At 48.9% G+C, this 23,966-nt stretch overlaps 1 protein-coding gene across 1 annotated transcript; it reads left to right on the top strand.

Moving 5' to 3' along the window:
* Positions 1–4,098: 4,098 nt before the first annotated feature.
* Positions 4,099–23,690, top strand: WBP2NL (WBP2 N-terminal like). Its single transcript, XM_075935816.1, has 8 exons — positions 4,099–4,256; positions 12,151–12,259; positions 14,120–14,255; positions 16,942–17,034; positions 17,925–18,131; positions 18,695–18,823; positions 20,310–20,386; positions 21,621–23,690. Exons 1-8 carry the CDS (start codon positions 4,198–4,200, stop codon positions 21,666–21,668), a joined length of 858 nt encoding a protein of 285 aa, XP_075791931.1. The 5' UTR covers positions 4,099–4,197; the 3' UTR covers positions 21,669–23,690.
* The last annotated feature ends 276 nt before the right edge of the window (positions 23,691–23,966 follow it).

Here is a 23,966-nt window from a genome sequence, read left to right as displayed (position 1 = left end):
ACAACTGGGAGAATTTTGAACCTCACTAGAAACATGAGCTGCTGATGCTGATCAGATGCTGCAGTAAGCTTTTCCCTGGAGAAAACAGATTATTTAATAAAATAATAAGAAATGAAATACAGTAATCATATTTCGTAAGTGTGTAGTGCTTTTTAGCCAGGGTTCTCAAAGCACTTTACAAAAGAGGGTAACAATTATGACTCCCATTTTACAGACTTAAACTGAAGCTAAGAGGTTGAATGACTTGCCTAAAATCAGACAGCAAATTAGGAGAACAGCTGTGAACATATTTCACACCTCCTGAGTACCATAGTTATGCTGTCTCTCCATCATTCTGTGCTTTTAAAACCCAAGGGTGATACCTTGAATGAATCATATGTTCTTGTTTGAACAGAACCCAGGGTCACTTCCTAACAGGCTATTTCTTCCCCAAAATATGGACCAACCTCTAAACATGCCCCTCCATGTTGGCTGTCATGCCCACTCTCTCTTCTCTTTCCAATCCCATATCCTGGCTGGTCCGGACCAACCTCTAAACATGCCCCTCCATGTTGGCTGTCATGCCCACTCTCTCTTCTCTTTCCAATCCCATATCATTTATGCAGAAGCTTCCCATCAATACCCCTGGGCTGAGAAAAGATATAGGGATGCTGATTTCTGAGCAAATCCAGTGCAGTGCAGTGGCTGGATTGGTGATGCCCAACAAAACAAGTCACTCCACTATTAAAGCTGAAAGTTCCCACACAACATATTTCAGCTAATAGCAGGTGACAAAGCACCCTGAGTTTTCCTTTCTTCCCACCGCCCACTTGAAAACTACTTGGTGCACCCAACCTTGATGTACCTTATTATAGAATTCTACAAAGAATAATGAAAAAAGCCCCTTAGCAATCAGGGGACAGCTACTCATCTTCTCCCTTTTGATGTTATTTATATATCTGTATGGCAACCAGTGTTCCCAGTAAGATGAGTGCTTGGGCAGCCACCGAGGAGAGATTCCATTGCTGCCCAGCTGATTAGCAGGGCACTCACAGCTGGCAGTATATGTTTCTACTGGTGGTGCACATCTGCACATGCCTCGGTGCACATAACATTTATGCTGCACATGGCTGGACAAGATTAGAGGGAACATTGATGGCAACTCCACAACATCAAGGTTTACAGAGCAGAGAGAGAAAAATAAATAAATGGGTATCTTGGCTCTGGAAATACTGTGCCATCATCAGCCATTTCAAGATGCACTCACAGGTTTTCAGAAATCTAGACCCCACTTCTTCTATCTGGAAGCAAGTGCCATGAAAGTCAGTTAATCCCACACGAGATTAAAAAATGGTAAAGCAAAAAATGGAAGCGTGAGCAAGCAAATGAACCCTAGTTCCTGGCATCCCCTATTCCTGACAGTATCATGATGATGGCGTCCCCTTGTGTCCGTCCAGTGCTGGTCGAGAAAGAAAAACACGCAAATGAGTGGGGTAAATGTTGCTAGACTTAACTTTCTGTGTTGTATTATTAAACAATATGTCGCTGTTTGAACAAGTGCCTGTCTTGGCTCGTATATCATTGTTTTTACACTTTGGGTTTTTACTTTCCCTCCCCGCTATAGTTAGAGTTGCCCCAATCCCTTGCAATATCCATCGGGCATTATCTTTGTGTAGCACAATCCTGCACTTGTCCAGGTAACAGAAATATTACAAATAAAACATGGAAAAGAGCTGTTAGATCACATCTTGATAGCTGCCTCCCAGTCTCACTCCTAAGCAGGCTGAGTCCCTACATTTCATATATTATCCGGAACTTTGTCCAATCTGATTTTAATCACTCTAGTGATGAGACTTCCCTCACTTCTCTTGGGAAAACATTTCACTGCCCAATAGACCTCACTGCTGGGCAAAGTTCCTTGATATTTGGCTGTGATATTTCTTTGCTTCCTTGAAATCACAGCACTAAGAGACAGAGAAGATCTATTATTAACCTGCTCATGCAGGAGAGTTTCCAACTAGAGGACGTGTCAGATATTAAAGTGGCAACCCTTATTATTCCTACCTATACTGCCCTAAAACACCCTCAACTATTCTCACTGAATGGCAATTACCCCTTCAAACAGTCTCTCTTAGCTGTCATTTAGCAGCACGGAATATTTCTCTCTCTTGCTTCACAAGTCAACATGCTGGCCTCTTTAATGCTCTTCTCCCAACTCCATCAGTGTTTGGGATGCTTTTCAGACATCTGGTGATGTCATGAAGATCAAAGCCTGACATAGATGGACTCAGCCCTTATAGAAGATCCCACCAAACTTCTTCTCAACTCAAGGTCTGGTCTAAACTCGCATAAGCCAGGGTCCTCCCAGGCAGGGAACTGGGGGAGATGAATTGGATCTGTTCATAGAACTGGATTTCTGGGTGGCAGAGGGTAAATGAGTTTAACCTCTGCCTACATACAGTTGGGAATCTGGAACTGTCGTGGACGCTAGGATCACAGATAAGTGGGACAGAGACTGTAGAGGGAGGACTGCCTTGTGAATTTTATGATCGTTGGAGAATCTTTTCCTCATGCTATTATGTGCAGTCCTTGCATTACTGACCTGGAAAAAATGACCTGAGGTCTCTGCAGAACCCCTGACTGAGCTTTTCTGAACAGCAGGCATCCATCTCTTCTTCACTACATAGGGACCCTCAGAAAAGCTCAGAAGAGAGAGCAGTGGAAGTTGAAAACAAGTGTTTTCAAGACTGAGCTTAACACATTGATGGAGGGGATGGTATGATGTCATTGTCTGCCACAGTCAGTGGCTGCCAGTAGCAAATATCCTCTGCTGCCAGTGATGGAACACCAGACTGGGGACTCTGAGTTATTACACAGAATTCTTTCCCAGGTGTCTGGCTGTTGAATCTCTCCTGCAAGCTCAGGGTCTGACCACCATATTTGGAGTTGAGAAGGAATTCTCCCCCCCCCCACCACCACCTTCAGATCGGTAGAGGCCCTGGGGGGGTCCACCTTCCTTAGCAGGATAGGATAAGACACATCACTTTCAAATTTAAACTAGCATAAATAGTGGATTCTCTGTAACTTAACGTCTTTAAACCATTCAGTAACTTAGCCAGAGATTAGGGGTCTATTACAGGCATTGGTGGGTGAGGTTCTGTGACCTGCAATGTGCAGGTCAGCCTAGATGATCATGGTGGTCCCTTCTGGTCTTAAAGTCCACGACTCTATAAGTTAACTAAAGGTGTGAAGTGAAAGTGTGTTCATTAAAGCACCCTAAGCCTCTGGGAGGCTGCTCTCATTCAGAAGTAGACTGGCTTTAGTTTGCTGTAGTTTAATTTCCTTTGATGGAGTATGTCTTCTTGCAAATATCTAACATTAACTTGTTTTGGGTAACTACATCTAAACCTCTAATTAGGGGGTGGGTGCCACTTCAGACATATTACAGATTGGTCAGGATGTCCAAGCTTTCAAGGTCAAAGGTCAACAGAGGCGGGGGGGGGGGGGGAAGGGGAATACATTTATCTTGCTATTGTAACCAGATCTAAGATCTATTGGCTGGTTGGGCTCTCCCTATAACACACACTGCATTGCCTTACCTTGCAAAAGACGATACTAGTAAGGCGCAACCATTTGGAATCTAGATTGGTTGCCTCATTCTTCTCCTTACCTCCACCTGCATTACGCGATTTTTCTTCTCAACTGACCCTTCCCATCAGGTTAATATTCTCCTGTCTCTTTGAGTTGGGCTTTAACTGGCAGGGAATCAGACTGGCCCTTCCAAACCGACAGCAGCAGGACGATGTGGATTTCCCCCGCCTGCGGCGCAGGCAGCTCTTTGGGTGCAAGAGTCACAAGCAGGGGGCACAGACAAGGCAGATTTCAGACCCGTGTCGGGTCAGGGGATCACGCAGCTGCCTCAGTGCGTCTGCCCGGTACCGCGACCGGCCCCAGCCCCTCTGCCTGTCCGCCCGCCCGCCCCCGTCTGTCTGTCCGTCCGTGCGTCTCCCTTCCCCCGCCCTTCCGTGTGTCCATCTCCACCCCCGTCTGTCCGTCCGCCCGCCCCATCTCCCCGCTATGCCCAGCCCCCCCCCCGTCTGGCCGTCCCGCTCGCTGCCCCCGGCTCTGCCCCGGGGCTGCGCGCGATGACGTGGCGGGGGCGGGGCCGCGGCATAAGGCGGGGCGGGGGCGGGGCGCTCGGTGCCATTGGCTGGGAAGATGGCGCTGAACAGGAACCACTCGCAGGGCGGCGGGGTCATCGCCCCCCCCGGAGAGAGGTACCGGGCGCGGGGGGGGCGCGTGCGTGCGGGGCCGGACCCCTCCCCCCGCCGGACTGAGCCGGGCCCCTCCCCCCCCCGCTGGGCTCCGCGGCCGGGTTACGCCCCCCCCCCCCGACACTCGCTGCTGCGGATTAACCCGGAGCCAACTCCACTCGCCCCCGCCCGGGGGGGCGGCGCAGGCTGCCGGGGCGCTCGCTGCGGGCGGGGGGGGCTCTGGGCCGCGGGGCGGGACTGGTGCCAGCCGGACCCCGCCGCCTCGGCGGAGCGTTTCTGCTCGAGGCTCCGGCCGGTTCTGGGCTGCGCGGCCCGGCGCGTGCTCGCTGCTAGTGGCGGGCGCGAGGGCCCCGAGGAGACGCGCAGGCGCAGCGCCGCCGGCCTGGGGCTGAGCTACCTCACAAGGCGAGGCCCGCACTTGCATAACGCAGCGGGCCGGGCTCGGTCACTCCCCCTCGCTGCAGCTGCGGGGCTCCGGGGGGTGCTGAGGACCGAGTGAAATCCCCTCGGCTTGCAAAGGGGGGGGCAGTCGCTTCCGGAGTAGACTCGCTCAGCCGGCTGCTCCTCAGACGAGCTGCAAAAGTAAGGAGTCCTGTGGCATCCTACAGTCTGCCTGATTTCTTTGGGCATGAGCTTTCGTGGGTAGACACTACCACGTCAGATGCATGGAGTGGTTTTTAACCCATGAAAGCTTATGTCCAAATAAATCTGTGAGTCTGTAAGATGCCACAGGGACTTCCCAAATACTGTAGCCTGCTGTCAATTATTCCAATATGCAAGCTTTTAAAAATTAGTGATATGTTTAATAGTGGAGACTTGACTGGGGATGTTAATCAGTAACATTCTTGCTGATTAACCAGTTGACAGTTAAGTCTGGCAGCAGCCAGCTACCCCAGCCCAGAGCAGCCCCACAGCTGCAGTAGGGCCAGTAGGTAGACTTCACAGCTGTAGTGGGCCTGAGCGGCCAAACCTATGTTAAAACTGTTGACTTGTCATGTGCTATCAGTTAATTGCTTTAATCCTAGACCTGACTAATGCTCCCTGTCCATAAATCTCTACATACCTTATTGTTTTATAGCCAGTGCAGAAGTACTGACTTTTTAGCAGATGTGCTAATGAGTGTGGGGAAGGGGGCAAAGGGGATTCACAGAGACCCAGAGCTCTTAGCTGCTGCCACTGACCCGGACCCTCTAAATTGCTGCTGGAGCATCCCTCTGTATGGCTCTGAGGGCTGGGTGGGTGGCTAGCACCATGTTGTGGGTGGCATGGAGGGCTAACTGCCTTGGCCCTGCCTCTTCTGTGTGAGGCCACACCCTTTCTGGGGGCACAGAGGGGACACCCTCTGGCCACCTTCCCTACACATGCATACCTTGCCTGAGGGAGGGCTGTGGAAGCTATGGGGGCTGCCCTGCTTCCTAGCTTCATTTTTGCCTTTTCCAAATAAGATGCAGTTGAGAGTCTGGCCATTCATAGCCATTAAAGATTCCATAGTATTATGAGACTGCCCAAAACAATCCCCCACCAAATCAGATCAACTCCAGGCTTTCTCACTTCATTACAGTACCTCTTACACAAAATACAGGAATGGCAGTGTCCCTACAAATACATCAAGTTCAGAGGTTTTCAAACTTCCATTGCATCGTGATTCCCTTCTGACAAAGAGGCTACGTCTACACTGGCCCCTTTTCCGAAAGGGGCATGTAAATTTCAGCAGTCGTCGTAGGGAAATCCGCGGGGGATTTAAATATCCCCCGCGGCATTTAAATAAAAATGTCCGCCGCTTTTTTCCGGCTTTTAAAAAAGCCGGAAAAGAGCGTCTAGACTGGCCCCGATCCTCCGGAAAAAGTGCCCTTTTCCGGAGGATCTTATTCTTTGAAGTAGGAATAAGAGCCTCCGGAAAAGGGCACTTTTTCCGGAGGATCGGGGCCAGTCTAGACGCTCTTTTCCGGCTTTTTTAAAAGCCGGAAAAAAGCGGCGGACATTTTTATTTAAATGCCGCGGGGGATATTTAAATCCCCCGCGGATTTCCCTACGACAACTGCTGAAATTTACATGCCCCTTCCGGAAAAGGGGCCAGTGTAGACGTAGCCCAAGTGTGGGAGTCAAAGTACTTTGGTGGCTGTACTGATTAGTGTACAAGTTCAGTCCCTTGAAATGTAGATGACAAAAAGTAACAAGGAGGGTGGGGGATGAAACTGGCAAAATACTGTCTCTGAAAATGTGGGGGGGAAGGTCTGAGCAGAGCAAGCTTGTCACCTTGTTAAGCAGAAAAACGTCACTCCTGGATCCAAACCAGGGGCCTTGGGCTGGTACGAGGTCCTGCCTCTCATGGTGCACCTGACACTTTTCTGTTTAAATTGCTGATTTCCTGGACACAGACTCATAAGACACTGAATGGAGAAGTGTAGGAAAGAGATCTGCTTTCTAGATTACTAAATTGTCCTTTGGGCTGGGTGACTAGCAGAGAAATAAATTACAGGCAGTCCCCAACTTATGTGGATCCGACTTACGTCGGATCCCTAGATACGAACGGGGTGAGGCAACTCCCGCACATGCGCAGCAGCATTCCCGGGGCTCGCTCACCTGGGTCCTAGGATCCTCCTCCTCCTCGGGCCGGCTCCGACTGGGGTCCCGCAGAGCTGCTGGGCAGAGGAAAAGTGCCTCCCCACGCCCGCTGCCCCCGCCCCCACCCTCCTGCCAGCAACAGGCTGCTCCCTCCCCTGAGCAACAGGCTGCCGAACAGCAGACAAAAGCAGCCTCTCTGCCCCTCCTCCCCTCTATACATGCTGGGCTCCAGGAGCGCAGCAGCGTCCCCGGGGCTCGCTCACCTGGGTCCTAGAATCCACCTCCTCCTCCTCTTTGGCCGGCTCCAACTGGCCTCTGCCTGCAGCAGCTGGCCACAGGGACAGGGATCCCGCAGAGCTGCCGGGCAGAGGAAAAGTGCCTCCCCACGCCCGCTGCCCCCCCCCCCCGCGGCCTCGCATCCTGCATGCCTCCCCCCTCCCCCCCTACCAGCAACAGGCTGCCCCCTCCCCTGAGCAACAGGCTGCCGAACAGCAGACAAAAGCAGCCTCTCCGCCCCTCTTCCCCCTATACATGCTGGGCTCCCTGGGCAAACAAAGACTCCACCAAAACAAACAAAGTGCTGGCCTCATTGTGTTAGCAAAAAAAGGACCCTCCTCCTAGAACCCTGGGTGGTGTGTGGAAATAAAGCTATTAGCTCAAAGCATGGTGCAGAGCTGTTTGGTATTTGATGAGTTACTCCTTTAGTCCTGAGTTTGTCACAGGGACAGAAATAGATGTGAAATCTTCTGAACAGGGGAACAGACAGCAAAACAAACATTAGAGGGGAGTTAACCTTTCCCTATGCTATCCAAAACTAAAAAAAATGTTTGGCTAGAGTTTCCCCTACAATATGTACCAGTTCCGACTTACATACAAATTCAACTTAAGAACAAACCTACAGTCCCTATCTTGTACGTAACCCGGGGACTGCCTGTAGTGTGTAATATTGTGAAACTTACCAAGTAGTATTTGGCAAATGTTATATGACCAAATGCTGTAGTTTTCCTTGTATGCTGTTGGTCCATCTTGCTGGACAGTATGTAAATTCCCAACAGCAGCAGAATTTCAATCCTCTTGTTCAGAGGAGGGTTTGCATCTCAAAACCAAAATTTCCTCCATAAACTAGATAAACCAACTCCTGCTCCCTAGCCCCTTTCTAGACCATCTCCCAAACTTGCTCCATGCAGGTGTCTCCCAACTAAGCAGCTGCTTGGCCTCTTAAGTAAGAGCCTGTCAGACATCACTTCGTCTCTGACCTTAATCCCATTACCTGGGATAAAGCTACCTCATCAGTGGGGTGAAGCCAATTTGCCTTAAGGGGCCATCCTGCCCTGTGATAGTTCTGTACTTTATAAGCAAAATTAAAGCTGTTGAACAAATAATGTAATTACCACTGCACTGGTATACTAAAAGTTTTAAGTGCTGTTTTACCTACCTATGTCTAAAGTTTGATTAAGATAAGCTCTTGGGAAAAGACACATTTTAAGTTACATGGTGTAAAAGTGACTTATGAACTTTGCTGCCATGGAATATTTCTGAGGCAGGGTTTGGTGGGATTTAGAACTGAAATGTCTCCCCATAGCATTTTAGAATTGGAGATAACCTATGAGGTCATTCAGTCCATCTCTCCCAGCCTTGCAGGAGTGTGCCTAGAATATTACATTTTCAGTACTATAGGTTTCCTTCCCTCTGACCTTTCTGGTACTTGAGGATTATTATCCTCTGTCTCCCTTACGTAGTTCCACTGAATGTTATCTATATCTTCAGAAGCAAGTCCCTTTAATTCTTCTCTTCCAATAATTTTGCTGTTCCCTAATTTGTCAATATTCTGTAACAGGGTCCTTGAAATTGAATGGGGCATTAGAAATGTTGGTCTCATCAAGGCTGTATGTAACCGCCCCATCTATGATGCAATTCTGAGCTGCCTATAGAAGCATTAGATTTTTTTTTCTGGCATAACACACTGCAAACATGTTACTCCAAATCTATCTGTATTTCCCCTTCCCCAGTTTCTCTTTCTTTAGCTGTTTTTTGAATCACTTCCTCCTGTTTCCCAAATTGACTTTATCTTCTACTCACATTTGTTATCCTTAAGTCCTTCTATATTATTTCCTGTCATTGCTAGTGTTCCCAGTGTAGTGTCTTTAGCAAACTTCACTGACGTGTTGGCTCCCTGTTTTAGATCATTACGTTTAGAACCCCACCCAGAACAATGTCTCCCCAATTCCTCCATCCCTTAATGCATTTCTCTTTATTACTTTTTTTTTTTTTTTTTTTTTTTGCTGATAGTCCTCTGTTGTTTACATGAAATAGTGACAGCATCTGCAGTTAGCCTCGCTATGAAGAAGCATTTTCCTTAATACAGTTGGGACAACTGGGCTTGCTTTCCTAGGTAGCATCAATGTTTGGGTTACTAGATTAGTCAAGCAGGGACTTGCTCTGAGATAACATGCTTGTTCCAGGAAGAAGTATTGTAGTTAATTGAGCTTATTGTGTGCTATGACCTTTTGTACTGACTTTCAATGAAAAATGAATGGTTTCCTCAACAATTGTCTTAGATGGCTTTGGAAAAGCAGGGAGAAACAGTGATAAGGCTAGAGACTTCGCTTGGCAGAGTGGGCTTAGGTGTTGTACTTATTGAGAGAGTACAGGTTGGACTTCCTTGGTCCGACACCCTTGGGACTTGACCAGTTCTCGATGAGGGATTTTGCCAGATCGGGGGAGGTCATTTCCCTCTCTCCCCCTGACACTTACTGTCCCCCTCAGCCATGTCCTGGTTGACAGCCGCCCAACTGGTTCCCTCCCTATTGCCAGCCCTCTGTGCATAGGTCTTCTGGCCCCACAGAGGCAGCCACACCGCCAAACAGCCCCACTCCTGGCCTTGTGGAGCAGGCCCACTGATGGAGTTCAGTTGCACCGCTAGGCAGAAACTCTGCCATTGGACTTCAGCCCTGCCAGGCAGCTCTCCTAGTCGGCAGCAGGGCTGCTGGGCTCTTTGCTGTGCCGCTGGGTGGCAGCCCCACTCCTGGCCCTGCTGCCAGGAAGCCCCACTGTTAGGCTACCGGCCTCATGGGGCGGTCCTGCTGCCTCCAAGTCCCACTGGTCTCTTGTTTTTGCCACTGTCCGGCAGCCCTGCTGCTTCTCAGTTCCTTGGATGGTTTGGTTGCTGGGCAGCGGCCACACTACTTGCAGGGCTCCCAGCTACTAGCCCTCCTCTGGAACTCTCTGGTCCTGGAAGATCCGTGGTCCAGATGTTGCTGGACTAGAGAGTCTCACTTTAGAGAGGTTCAACCTGTAGTATAAACAGTGCATGGAAATGTAGAGAGAGGAAGTGGGATCCATATCAGCAGAGAGTGTTTTGGGGAAATTACCTATTTTTTGGCATGCCAACTAACATGATGCTTTATGACTGTTTGCATCCATGATGATCAGGGGTTGACAAATTCTGGAAAACCCTACTCGCCAGACAAAAAGGGGACTCGCCACCCTCCCCCACAAAAAAGTGTTTTTTTTTTATGGCATAAATTCCTACTAAGAATAAGAACAGTAATTACTAATAAGTTAATAATAAATATCTTATAAACCTCTACCTTTTCTCTCTGCTGCCATGTCTCCTCCCCTTGCTCCATCAGCTCCCCTGGTGCCTGCTGCCCTCCAACCCCTCATCCTCTGCTGTCCTGACTCCTGCCCTTCTCACTGTCCTCAGCCTTCATGAGACCTGCCCCCCTTTGCCAGCCCTTCTCTCTGCCCTGTGCCCACTCCTCCAGTAGCCCCACTCTGATCGTATGAGCTACCCCTCCTCATCCCCTCTCCTAACACCTCCCTCTACACACCTGCCCTGCCTCTCTCCTCTGGTGCAGGTCCCTCCCTTGCAGGTGTCTGCCCTTCTGCTTCACTCCCAGAATCCCTTGGTACTTGCACCCTCCTGGTACCTCTCACTGCCCCAGCCCCTTTTGCCCTCTTTTTCCTTGATACTCACCCCCTCATGCTCCTGTGCCCTCACAGATGCCTTGCTCCATCCCCGCCTTCCTCATGCCCACCCCTTCTTTCAAAGCCTTCTCCCAGCACCTCCCCATCCCCTCTAACCCCCCAGTGCCCTTACCCTCTCCTCTCCCAGCATCACCCTGTCCCCACTCCCATTGACACCTCCCCTCCTGCCCTTTTCCTCATTGTCTGCACTTGGCCCCCTGGCATTTGGCTCTCCTGCACCCCTGTTTCTTGGTGCCTTCCCCTTTCTTCTTCTCCTCCTGACCTCCTTCCCTCAGCACAAGCCCTTTCCCCATATTTTTCCCCTCCCCTCCCTTCCCCACAGTCCAGCCCAGATCCTTCCTCTCCCCAGGGGCCAGGTCTAGGTTTTTTGCTGTCTCAAGCAAAACGTTTCCCCCCCCCTCCCCTTTGTTGTCGTCTTTTACACACGTTTTCATTTTGCAATGGTTTTTTTTGTTTGTTTTCTTTTTTGTCCTGGCATTTTAGCCCTATAAATAACAAATAGCATTTTCATTTTTTTTCCATAAAGGCAAAGGCACTTCAAGTGAACGCCCCCTTTCACTCACTGCTGGGTCACAGCAGCCTTTTCCCTGCCCTGTCCAGCCCCTCCCTATGGGCAAGAACCCTTCACTCCCGACCCACAGGGGGAGCAGGGTGCAGGGGGAGCACAGAGCCAGAGGGATGCAGGGATTGGGGGTAGCAGGGTGCAGTGGAGGCGCGGGGAACAGGAGGGGCAGAGGGATCGGGGTCTAGGGGCAGTGCAGGGAACCAGCAGCATGGAGCTGGGGGGGGCAGGGATCGGGGGGAGCAGGGTGCAGGGTGTAAGGGCAGCACAGAGCCAAAGGGTCGCAGGAAAGAGGGAGAGCAGGGGGTCTGGGGTGCAGGGGAACAGGGTCGGCAAGGGGAACAGGCAGCGTGGAGACACAGGGGGGCTGGGGCCATGGCAGGACTGGAGCCGGCAGGGCAGGCCCTGGCTGTGCCGCGCACCGCCGCCAGCTCCCAGGGACACACGGCCAGAGCCGAGCTGCCGAGGCCCTTTAAAATCAGTGGGGCCATGTCATGCCAGCGCCCTGGCATCCCACCCTGCCTCCTCGCACCGGAGCTGCATGCAGGCAGCCCGGTGGGAAGAATCGCTGCACTTCCCCCTTCCCAGCGGCGCTCTGCTCCTCCGCCGACCGGCGGATCGGATGGGTCCGCGCTGCCCGTAGTGCGGGCTTCGGCAAGCCTGTCACAACGGCCCACCGGGCCAGTCCGCCCCTGCACCCGCCAGCTGGAAAAATCTACTCGCCACGGGCAAGTGCGTTTGTCGAGCCCTGCTGATGATGGTCTCTTCCTCCTCCTGCAGTATTCTTAAGCAATGTAAAGATGTGGAGCTTTCCTTCAGTGATGTGGCTGACAAGCCTGAAATCTTCAAAGGCACTAAGAAGGGAATGGTATACCTCACTCCCTACAGGGTAAGTCTTGAACCAACAGCATTCTCCCACACCCGTCTAATCCTGGAAACTTGTAAATTATCGGATAAATCCCCTAGTTATGTGAGGAAGCTAGAAATTCAAGATGGGAGAAGTTGGTGGAAATCGGTGATGCTTATCCTTTTTTCTGCAGCCCCTTACCTCAGCTGAGACCAATGTCAGTTTTCTCTACAGCATGTTTTCATGTGTCTTTTACATTGTTCTGTTTTCATTGTGAGTTAGCGGGGCTTCCACTACTTCTTTTGAAAGTCTCCTTCAGAATTGTTGCTGGAGGTGGGGGAGAGAGGAAGAAGAGTTTGTGTGCATGTTTAAGCTAAAAAAAGCTCTGTTTTCACATCCCAAAACCTCTGTCCTGAACGCTAACCGCTGTTTAATTTGGCTTCTGTATTCTCATGTCTGCTGGTGCTATACAGCCTTTTAAACTGGAACACGAGTTGACTTTTACATGGACCTAGAGTACGTTTATTTGGGCATAGGCTTTGACCTGCTAAGACTTATCATGCAGGCACAGTAGCCTAACCTGATTACTAAAAAGGGTTTCTTTCAAACATTTGAAAGCTTAAAAGCTGGAGGCAAGAAACCATCTTCTGCTGTTCCAAAGATACCTCTGCAAGTGTTTTGATGGGACTAGGGGAAACTTTTCAGGATAGTCCAAAAAGATGGATTAGGAATGTCCTGGAAAACCTCCTAAAAGGGTCAGTTCTGTACTGGCTCGAGGGATAGATGGATGGTAAATCTTTCATATCTTCAGTTCTGTGGCTTATGATGTGGCCCAAGCAAAATGTTGCATGCCCACAAATATTTCTCATCTCTTTGGATGTCTAGTGTTCACGTGCCAGCATCACTCTAGGATTCGTCACTCAGTGCTTCTTAGAGATTGTCGCAAAGTGAGCTAACCTAGTCTGAATTCACAGCTTTTGGTTTGTATATTGGTGGGCAACTCATTTTGGTTTGAATGTCTTGTTTTGACTTTAGTTTTAACTAGATATGCTGCACTGAATCTGCCAAAGCACTGGTCACACCAGTGAGTTAGCCCCTGGAGGATAAGAATGTAAAGGGGTAACTGGTTGGACAGCCAATTAAACCAGGCTGGAGCGGCCCTGGCTGAGTCGGGCTGGCTGTGTGAGGGCAGTGATAGGGCAGGCCAGCAACAGCACCAGTTAAATGGTATAATTTTAATAGTTTAACAAGTTAAATATGTTAATAATTGTTTACATCCCTACTGGACGGGTGTAATAGCTGTGTAAGATACAATGCAGCAGCTTTTCTGTGTTTGGCAGTGAGTTATACATAGTGAACTTGTGACCCGAGACCTTTTTTAATGAGAGAGGAAAAAGGGGATGGTAGGCAAGGCTCTGTTTTTCTATCCTCTGCCTCTGGTTTTCCTTAGTTATGAATGATCATAATTCCTAAGTTACTGGTCAGAGGGGCTGCTAGATCTGAGCAGAAATACCACATGTCTAAGCAGCCTGGAACTTCAAGTTCATGTTAGTGCGATAGAACTTCATGTTGCATTGCCACAAAAATAATGCAGTCATTTGAGGAGAAGAAAATATTTCTCATTTACATGGTGTCAGCTGCATGCCACTATGGAAGTTGCATGTGTTTCAGGTGAGAGCCCTACATACATCATTGATTAAGTTCTTCGGGATCACTCAGGATGGAAACTATGTGTAGAATAGGAACTTGCACGTGTAATTGATCTAGAACTTTAGTTTCTCTTTGCCAGCTTTTTAAAGCAGTCTCTGCTCTGAACGCTCCTGAAACTGCCTCTCTGATGTTTAGGCCTGAAGACTGACTGTAAATTAGCAACTTAAAAATGTCCCATCCTCTGTCTTACAGGTGATCTTTGTGTCTAAAGGCAAGGACCCCATGCTGTCCTTCATGATGCCGTTCTACTTGGTGAAAGGGTGCTCCATTGAGCAGCCTGTCTTCTCTGCCAATCACATCAAAGGCGTGATCCAGGCTGAGGCAGGAGGTGCGTGTTAATGCGTTGTGGCTCCAAGCAGACTTCCCTTTGAGCTTCCCAAATACTTTTTCCCTTCTGCTGAATTTCTAACCCAGAGCTTGGCCACATGAGAAATGAACATGCATTGCATTAGTGAAATATGCCAGTCAGTTTCCCTATGTAAGTACACCCTCAATTTAATGTAAAGCAAAACAAAAAAGCACCTCAGAGTGGGTATTTTTGTCCTGTTTAAACTTGTAACCATAATCCAAATGTTATGAAACAATGACTTGATCTTTGAATTTCTGCGTGTCTTAGTTAATCCCTATGCTCTGATTCTGAGAAAAGTGGTGGGAGTAGGGGCGTGTTGGGTTCACCAGTTTCAGCTGCTGATCTTGCTGGCTGCTATTCATGACAGTACAAAGTGAGCATGCTTCTCTGGAGACATTGAACTGCATTTGTGTGCATCTTTGTATATATCGCTGGTTCAGATTTGACCCCAACCTAGTAGTAACTGAAAATTGTTACCATGACATGAGACCATCAGATCACTTCACTCTAGATCCCAGTAGCCAGAGGTCCATCTCAGAGACAACAATCACAGTTGAATCTAATTGTTAGCAGTTGCAGAATTAAAATCAGGACAAAAATGGACCATAGAGACCACTCCTCTTAGTCATCGTGCCTCCTGGTTTCAAGCACCTGGGTAGGAGAGAGTAGTGGATTGGGAAATCTTTCTTCTCTTCTGGCTGCTGCTGTGTTTGTTCTAGTGATGACTAGGTCTCCAGGGCTGTGAATCTAGCACCTTTCACTGGCAATACACTCAGTATTTTAAAAATACCAACATTGTGGAGAGGATGCTAAAGTAGCAACGACTCATTACATGTCAGGATCACTCTGGCTCTTGAATAGCTAGGGGTTTCTGCATATTCTGTTCTACACATACATTGCAGTGGTCTCAGATACCTCTTTTTACTAAGCCATTGTATTTGTCATATTCTTTAAAACCGTCTCCTCCCAACCTTTAGCACCAGCTATAAGTGTTTCTTCATGATGGGAAATGCAGGGGTGAGTTGCTGATACATTGGGAAATTTGAGCAGTGCAGTGTTTATAAATGCAACATGGCAAAAGCCATAATGGATTTTAAAATGCGGATAATCGTGTAAACATGTAACTACTGAAAAACTCTGCAGGCACAGGATCCTGCAGGCACGCTGCTCCTGGGGATCTGGCTGCTGCTTTTGATGCAGAGGCAGCTCAGGGGGTGGCAGGTGGCTCTCTGGAAACCAATGTGCATAGGGAGCCACCTTTTAAGCTGTTTCTCCATGCATCATGTGTATTGGCTCCTGCCTATCGCCCTGTGCTGCTGCCTCCTATGCAAGCTGGATTCCAAATTGCGCTGGCTCCTGCCTGCAGCCCTGCTTCCCAGGGAGCTGGCTGCCATCCTTACACTGTTGCTGCTGATACAGAGGCAACAGCACAGGGTGGCAGCCAGCTCCCCAGGAGCGGGGCAGAAGCCTGCATGTAACTGTGAATGTTAACTGATAAGCATAACTATTTACACAGTACAGTAGACTTCTGATAATCCGGCACCTTTGGGACCTAGGTGGTGCCAGATTATCGGATATGCCGGAGTACCAGGAGGTACTATAAGGGGGCATACACCCAACCCAATCCCCCTCTCCACCTTATGCTTGGATCCCGGAGCTGCCGGTACAACCACGCATCTCCCTCCAGGCGCTGGGCACATGAGTTGAGTGCCCAGCTTTTTAATGAGCTGGCCAGGACACCATGTGCAACCCAACCCCCCTCCCCTCCCTTTCCCCAGAGCCAAACACCTCCCCTCCCTGCTGTCACCCAGTCCCTCTTCTCCCCCAACCTTATGTCCGGGTCTCAAAGCAGCTGCCTGTGCTCAGCGGCTAGCGGCTGGCTGCTAGCACGGGCAGGCTGGATACTGTGTGCGCTGGGGACCGTGAGTGGAACAGTGCGGGCCGTGAGCGCACATGCGGCTCACAGCGGCCTGGCTGTGAGAGCGGCTGACCTGAGTAGTTCTGGGTTTCAGTTGTTGCCGGACTTACAGGAGTGCCGGACAACTGGACGCTGGGCTATTGGAGTTTTACTGTAATATGTTCACATCCTTAGCAGCCACTTCCTTTTAATTTATATGCCTTATTTTTTTTTTAACTCCTTCCTCCAACAGTGTGCAGAAACACCCCTGACTTCTCAGACAGTTTCCTGACAACATTTCTTGGAGGAACATACTCAGGGATTTTTGGAAACTGGACTTTGTTTTTAAAACCGAATCTTTAATCTCCCATCTGACAACTTGTTTTAAAAATTCCCAATTTGGTTTTGCCACTTGTTGTTCAATAAGGAAAGTTGTAATTCAGCTGGGGTGGCTTGTCTTGGCACCTATTAATGAATGTATGAATATTCTTGTTAACCCTAAAACTTTGTAATATTTGTCTAAGCTGATCAGCTTCATGAAGGGCAAAGATGCTACTGTTGGAATATGATTTGAATATGGCTTGAGTGTCAGGCCCTGATTCAGAGTCCATGTACTCTGGTGGAAAGATTCCCAGGAAATGGGCAGACTCTCACTGAATAAAATGTGTCCTTTTAATATCGAATTTGTAACTGGATACTCTTTTAGCCTGCCAGCAGAAAATGTAGTTCTACAGTGGTTTCATTTTAAAATTTCACTTTCTCTTTTAGGTGGCTGGGAAGGGCAGGCTTCCTTTAAAATGTCGTTCAACAGTGGAGGAGCCATTGAGTTTGGACAGTTGATGTTCACAGTTGCCACTAATGGTGAGTATTTAAGCTTGAATATTCTTTAGCTAGTAGTGATGTCTGGAAAACTAACTTTTTTGCTGCAGTAAACTCTGTGAGAAGGGGAAATTTCTCAGTCAAAAACTGTTGAATTTTTCATGAGAACTCTTGTTTTGATTCTAAACCCTGTCGTTGGTTTTAATCCTTTAGTTTTGGGGAAATGAAAAACTTAATTTTCCCAGTTCTTGGAATGACTCCCCCCTTCTTCCGTTTAAAAAAATCTTTTTCCCTTTGTCTTCCAACTGGAAGAAATAAAGAAACATGCAATTGCCGTGGGGTTTGGGACGCTAAACTCTCACACTTAGTTCACCCATCCCCATTTTCCCAAAGGGGAGAAAGCATGTTAAGAATGCAGTGGAGGGAGGAAAATGTAAACGTTCTTTTTTGGCTTCCTAAAATTGATGCTCAATCTAAGCAAAACAATTAATATTGGTTGGAAACAAACTTCTTGTATAGATTTTCCTGACCAGGAATTAGAAAAACTTGTTAAATGTATGGGAGTTTTCACTTTTGTGTTTGGTTTGATTTTTATGGAACCGCGTTCTTCAGTGGAGGGGGTTTGGCCATCTTTAGTGGCTGGTGTCTACGTAGATGTTACAGAGCAGGATTAATCCAAGCTCTTCCCAGCTTAGGGTCATGCCCAGTGTCCAGACTGGCACAGATACTGCCGCAGTGTGTGAATTTGGGATAAGAAGCGATTATTGCTAGGTGGGTTTCAGGCAAAGCCTTCATGCCAGGACCTGGTGGCTCATCACTCTGTTGCAATGACAGATCAGACTAAATTAATGTGACAGTTCTTTCTCGTTGCTGCTCCATTTTAATTGCATGGTGATTTGTTGAATCAAACTTGCTAAACTTATTCTTTTTAGCTTCCAGAGGGGCTCCTGCCAAGAATACTGGTTATGGCTATATGCCTGCCTTTGGAGGGTACACCCCCGCTCCAGGAGGCTATTCACCTGCACCAGGGGGCTATGCCCCCCCACCAGCTAATGGACCTTACCCTTATGTGCCCCCACCAATGAATGGATATGGACCAGCTCCACAACCCATGGGATACCCTTATGCACCACCTCCAGGTAAAGCATTCTGACAGGTTTCACGGCTGGTAACATGCCAGTATTGTGTGAAAGGCAGGGTGCATGTGCTGTGTGTAATGGGAGCTGTAAAGGGTTGTCAGAAGAGTAGACAACATACAAATCTATCATAACTGCGGGACAATGGATACTGCAGTATCCCATCCTCTCTGGGCTGCACTGTTAGCCTTATAAAGGGTCCTGACTCCTTAGGGTCATTGCAGCACCTCCTTGCAAGGGCCGGGGTGTCCTGCTGAAATCCAGCTTGAGTATTGTTGTCCCACTGGAACTCTAGGGAGACAGGAAATAAAGGATACGATATCCTTGACTGGGTAACATCTTCTGGCAGAGGGCTCTGATGTTGCCATATTTTGAGCATGTGTGTTGTCTGCAAAGCCCTCTAGGCTCAAAGGCGCAATAGAAATATTAAAGCCTACTGTGGAGCTGCTGCTGTTTAAGCTTGGGTGTCTTGCCTTGGTCTATGTATATCGGTGCTAGACAGAAGCAACAGGCCTGTCAACTGTCCTTGCTGTGTGTCCTGTTGTTTTGTTGTCTCCTTTCTACAGGCATGTACCCACCTCCTCCTGAGATGAATCCCCTGTATATGGCTCCTCCTCCCCCCTACCCTGGCCCTCCTACTGCAGGACCTTCCGCCCCCACTGCTCCAACAGCCTGGGTGGAGCCTGGAATGCCAGGTAAGGGGGCAGAAAGGACTCTGAATTGTACCTGGTGAGGATGGGAATGATGGATTTGCTCTGGAGAGTAACCCATCTCTAGGCAGTTTGTGGAGGGTGGGGGAAGATGGCCTGGCACTTCCAGCACTCCACTGATTCTGTCCCACTTGAGTAGGCCCAAAGTAAAATTTAAATCTGGCTCTGATGTTGCAAGCTGGTCCTCTAAGTAACTTCCCCCCCTCTACACTGCTTAAGAAAGCTGTATTAAACGGGGTGGCCCAGAAGCCACCTGCTAGAGCAGGATGGTAACTCTACTGAAAATGTTATGTGGGGATCCTTTTGGAAAGGAGGTCTGCATTGATAACATCCAGCAACAGTTTGATCTGTGGTCAGTTAGAATTGGAAAGGTAAAGTTCCAGGTCATTTTATTGTATGGCATTAGGCTACTAATGGACAGTGGAACTGTGGCCACAATATTGCCAGGGTTTCCTTAATAATAAAATCAGTTGTGACATAGCTGATGTGACGGGAGCCCTGTCTTACCCTGGGCTTTACAGCTCTTAGGGTATCTGTTAATGAGAAGCATTGTCAGGTGGCTAAAGAACAGCTGGGAGATGTGGGTTCCATTCCTGCTCTGCCGCAGACTCACTTTTTGACCTTAGGAAAGCCAGTTAACTTGTCTGGGACTCTGTTTTCCCCATTTCCAGAACAGGTTTCACTGTCATAGGCGCAGTGCCGGCTCTAGGTTTTTTGCTGCCCCGAGCAAAAAAATCCCCCCCCCCCGCCCCCCAAAAAAAAAACCATCGGAAAAAAACTCTGTTGAAGGGGGGAAGACCAAAGTTGTTGAGCAAAAATAAAGGACTCCAAGACTTGAGCCAAAAAAAAAAAAGGTTGGGGCCAGGCACTGAGTGTTTGTAGGGTTGCCAGGTGCCCGGCATTTTCTCCTCCTGGCCAGGGAAAAAAAATCAGAAAATACCAGACATCTCAGATGTCCGGTATTCTCTGAATTGTTTTTACTGGACAGGAGGCGAAAATGCCAGACTATCCGGGTGAATACCAGACACCGGCAACCCTAGGCAGGAAGGGGGTGGCCTACCTGGGATTTCCACTTGATGTAGGCAGAGGGGTGGCTGATGGCTGGGTCCAGGCTGTAGGTCTGGCGGAGCGGAGCTTCTGCTTGGAGTGGAGAGGCTCTTGGGGGAGGTAGCGACTGCCGGGGAGGAGTAGGAGAGGAGATGGGCGGTCAGCAGGCTCTGGGCGTGCATTGGTGCCAGCTGGCTGCCCCGCCACGGCCCTTTAAAATTGGCGAGGCAGGGCTAGGTGTTGCCAGGGGTGGCGCCGGCTGCTTACCTGAAATGCTGCCCCTGGAAAAGTGCTGCCCCAAGCACCTGCCTGATTTGCTGGTGCCTAGAGCCGGCCCTGCATAGGGGCAAGGGAAGACTACGGAGCAGAATTTTTCATGTTTTGTAAAGTGTTTAAGAAGACTGTTTCCTACCTGACCCTGTAGGTGGCAGTAAAGCAGCAGAAGCCGCTTCGAGTGCCTATTACAACCCAGCCAATCCCCACAATGTCTATATGCCGATGGTAAGCAACTGGTTGAGTTGTCTGGAGAGCAGAGGGGTAAGAGGAGCCAACACACTTGCTGTTCAGCTGTTACAGCTGAATCGTGGGCAGCTTTGACATCTTACTGAAGCAGATGCTCTGATGATAGGGCACAGCATGAGCTGTGCCCTATCGCATCAAGTCTAGTATCTTGCTGCTGGGTGTCAGAGCAGGCTGTTTTCCCATCCAGTCTAGCCATGGGCAGTGCTTGATCCTCAAGAGGCTAGTGGATCCACCCACATGCACCAGATTAGTTGTATTATGGTGGGTCTAGGTGTCATTTCTTCCTGACTCCCTGCAGGCAATTGACTGCCCAAAGCAGGAGGTTTAGGAACATTTGACCTCTGAATGGCACAGCTACAGATCATGGAACAATCTCTCCACACTTTCCTACAAAGGTCATCAAAATACGTAATCTTTGTTCCTAGACTGTCCTGGTATTTTTCTGATCAAGAAGGGAGGGGAACTCTAAGACCTGTACAAGAACAGCTTTCCTGCAGAAATAATACATAGTTCTCAGTTTCCACGGGAATAGGGGGTAGCCGTACTTAAGAACTTAAAGGGAAGGGATGATGTAGTGTTAGTCTATTCTGGGTCAGATGGAGACAGATTGGCTTAAGGAGCCTAGATCAGTGTCCCTGCTTGTGGGTAACAACTCTCTGGGAGGTCACCTGTGGATCCCAGCCAATAAGCTCATCCCCATGCCTGTTCCACCATAGCAGATCTACTCAAGCAAACTTCTAATATGTGATCTGATGCCACAAGCTGAGTTATACTGACAGAACACACATGGCTCAGTCCCTGTCTCGGAGAGCTTGCCATCTAAAGATCTGTCCGAATTTCCACAGGAACTGCAGGATCACTGGGGAGGCTGAGAGGAAGAGGAGGGTAAAAATAATGTCCAGTCACAGGGCTGCTTTCTCTGAAGTACACACAGGTTGATGGGCTACTGTAGGGACTTTTCTTGGCTCCATATTTTGTTGTGGAGGTTGGCAAAGGCTCGGGTGCAATTGATCCTAGGAAGTAATGACCAGGGGTGGCTGTAGCCCAACACAGAGCCCAGCATCTGTGACTGTCAGCTGAGTATCTCTCAAGCACAGGCAAAGGTTGGGTGCACAAGTGAAGCCTGGGAACATCCAGAAAGTGGAACGTCTAAATGCAGCAGGGCCCTGTGTCAAACAGACATGGTGACTTGATTCTTTCTCTTGTTTTGCAGGACCAGCCACCTCCTTATGCACCTCCTGATGAGAAAAAGAACAACTAACAGCAGGAACCCACCCACCAACTGCTCACGTTCCTTCTCCCTGAAGACACTGCCCTCACCTCCCTCCCCCTCAGTTCAGTGTATCTCTAGGCTTCCATGTGTGTATAGTATACATAGTGCTGGGTAGCAGAACACTCCTCTTCCCCCCCCCCCCATTTAAATAGTGAGTGTGGCAATACAAGTGGAACAGCAGAGGCAGCAGCAGCATTTTCCTGCCTGTTTGCTTTACGTCCAAGAGCCAGAGTGGAGTCCCTCTGAGGCTTTTGCTGTGAGTTTGAGGGGAGGGCTGAAATCTTAGACCAGCAGAGAAAGCAAATAACTAACGTAGGGATAAAACATTAAGGCTTCTTGATTTTAATTTTTTTTTGAATGAAGTAAAATGGTTTAAGACGATAGCTTTAAAGTTCCTGGGAGGGGACAGTAAGTAAGAGGGAAAGAGGCAGTGGGCTGCTGTGTTTCCCCACGCTGGTATAAAGGAGGAGCATGTTACATTTTTTACTGGTGCTGTTCCCTTGGTAAGGGAATTGAGTGAAGCACTGGAGGCTTGTGTGTCATATCCGCATTGCTGGAATTGGGCCACCTTGCAATCTGGGAAACCGTTCCCGAGATGCTCAGAGTAGCTAAGCATTTTGCAGAATGGGCATTGGTGTGAAGAGACCAAGCTCAACAGCTAGCTAAGGGAATGTGAACTGGCTTTGGCTAAGTCACTGGCCCTGCGGGCAAGAGGCACAAACCCAGGTGCAGTTGCACACCTGCCTCAGACACTGCAAAGCCTTATGCATGCTCCTGTCTGTCTCCTTTCCCAGGAAACCTGCCTCTCTCAAAATGGGTGATGGCAGGAAGAGATGCCCACCTGTGGGGGTGTGGTGGAGCCTGGTTCCTCCCCCTCCTCTCTCCACTGTATTGTGACAAGATGCTCTTCTGTATTGTAAATGAACTTTTGAGGAGGGAGGATGTGTTGGCAGGTCTCTTCAGTGCAGTGAAAGCCAGACTTTGTTCACCTGATGCTGGTGGCTAATGAAATCCTTGGGAGGGACTTGTGCATTTGAACTGGAGCTGGGCAGCAGCTTTCTAAAAGCAGCAAGCCTGTGTAGAAAAGCAAATGGGGATTGCGTGAGGGGAGTGGAATCTGGGTGAAAGAGCTCTGAGCAAGTGGGGGTGCGAATTAATCTGTATTCCTTTCATTCTCCTGGAAACTAGCCCCCTGTGCAGCAGGGCTGTGTTCAGCTGAGTGAGAAGTGTTAGGGTATTCTACTCTATGGCAGACTATGCTCCACCAAGGAGAGAATAGCCCTTGGCAACAGCCTCACCATAGGGACAGGGAAAGAAGCTATTGCTCTGAGTGAGCAACTTTAGACCAGCAGGGACAGAAGTGGGAGGCGTCTGTCTTCCGTGCTGGTGTGAATGCTGGTATCTGAACAGCAGGGGGTAGGGAAGGGAATCCCAGTGGATGGGTTGGGTTCTAATTCTTTTGGGGAGTTGGGATAACTAGATGGCTCTTACTGCTTGCATGGTGTTGCCCCCAAAAGTGAGGCAGTGTCCAGTCATAATCCAAAACCAGTGTTTTTTATAATGTAGCTCTTACCACTAATCCTCGGATGTTACTGAGAATCGAGCAGCTGGGACCTTCTCTTCTCCCTTAGGAGCTGATGTCCTGCGAACTTGCTCTCCAAAGAGAATTGCACTTGTGTAGTGGGGAACCTTTGATTCCCAGCGTAGGGCCTGCTCAGCCCTGTTTCCCACCCCTTGCTCTCACGCAGGGGTAGGGAATGTTTTCCGCTTTGCTCCTGATGTGCCAGGGCTGTGATACAAACAAGACTCTCACAAAGCGCAGTGTATTCCTGTAGTTGCCTGACATTCCTCCATATTAGCAGCCATCTGCAAGGGAGGAACTTTTTTTTTCTAAGAAACCTTTTTAATCTGAGTCAAAGATTCTCTAAACTTTCTGGAATTAAAAATGTGCTGCCATGAATGTTTGTAACTTTTGCATTGCACTTTAATACAGAAGCATTGAAATCTTGAGGCATGTGTCAGTTCAGTGTTGTGCGTGTTGTCATGTAGTAACCAACTTGCCATGCAAGGGCAAGAAAACTTGAATGGAGGAGATAAGAATTGTCAAAAAATTGGTTAGGGGTTTGTTTTCAAGGCTGTGGGACAAATGCATGGTCCCTGCATACCCTCCTCTGCCCTGTCCCTGTTTAGCTGGGCTGTAGAACAGGAGGGAAATGGCCTTTAGTTAAAAATCCCACTACTCTTGTACCTCATGGGCTATGTCTATATTACACCCCTGTCGGCAGA

The sequence above is a fragment of the Pelodiscus sinensis genome, chromosome 1 (genome assembly GCF_049634645.1).
Source record: "Pelodiscus sinensis isolate JC-2024 chromosome 1, ASM4963464v1, whole genome shotgun sequence".
Lineage (NCBI taxonomy): Eukaryota > Metazoa > Chordata > Testudines > Trionychidae > Pelodiscus > Pelodiscus sinensis.
This window is presented reverse-complemented; position numbering and strand designations above follow the sequence as displayed.

Coding starts and splice junctions, on each gene's coding strand:
- WBP2NL (XM_075935816.1), top strand. CDS start 4,198: ATGGCGCTGAACAGGAACCACTCGCAGGGCGGCGGGGTCATCGCCCCC. Junction 12,260..14,119: donor TATACCTCACTCCCTACAGG/GTAAGTCTTGAA, acceptor TCTGTCTTACAG/GTGATCTTTGTGTCTAAAGG. Junction 14,256..16,941: donor GATCCAGGCTGAGGCAGGAG/GTGCGTGTTAAT, acceptor TTTCTCTTTTAG/GTGGCTGGGAAGGGCAGGCT.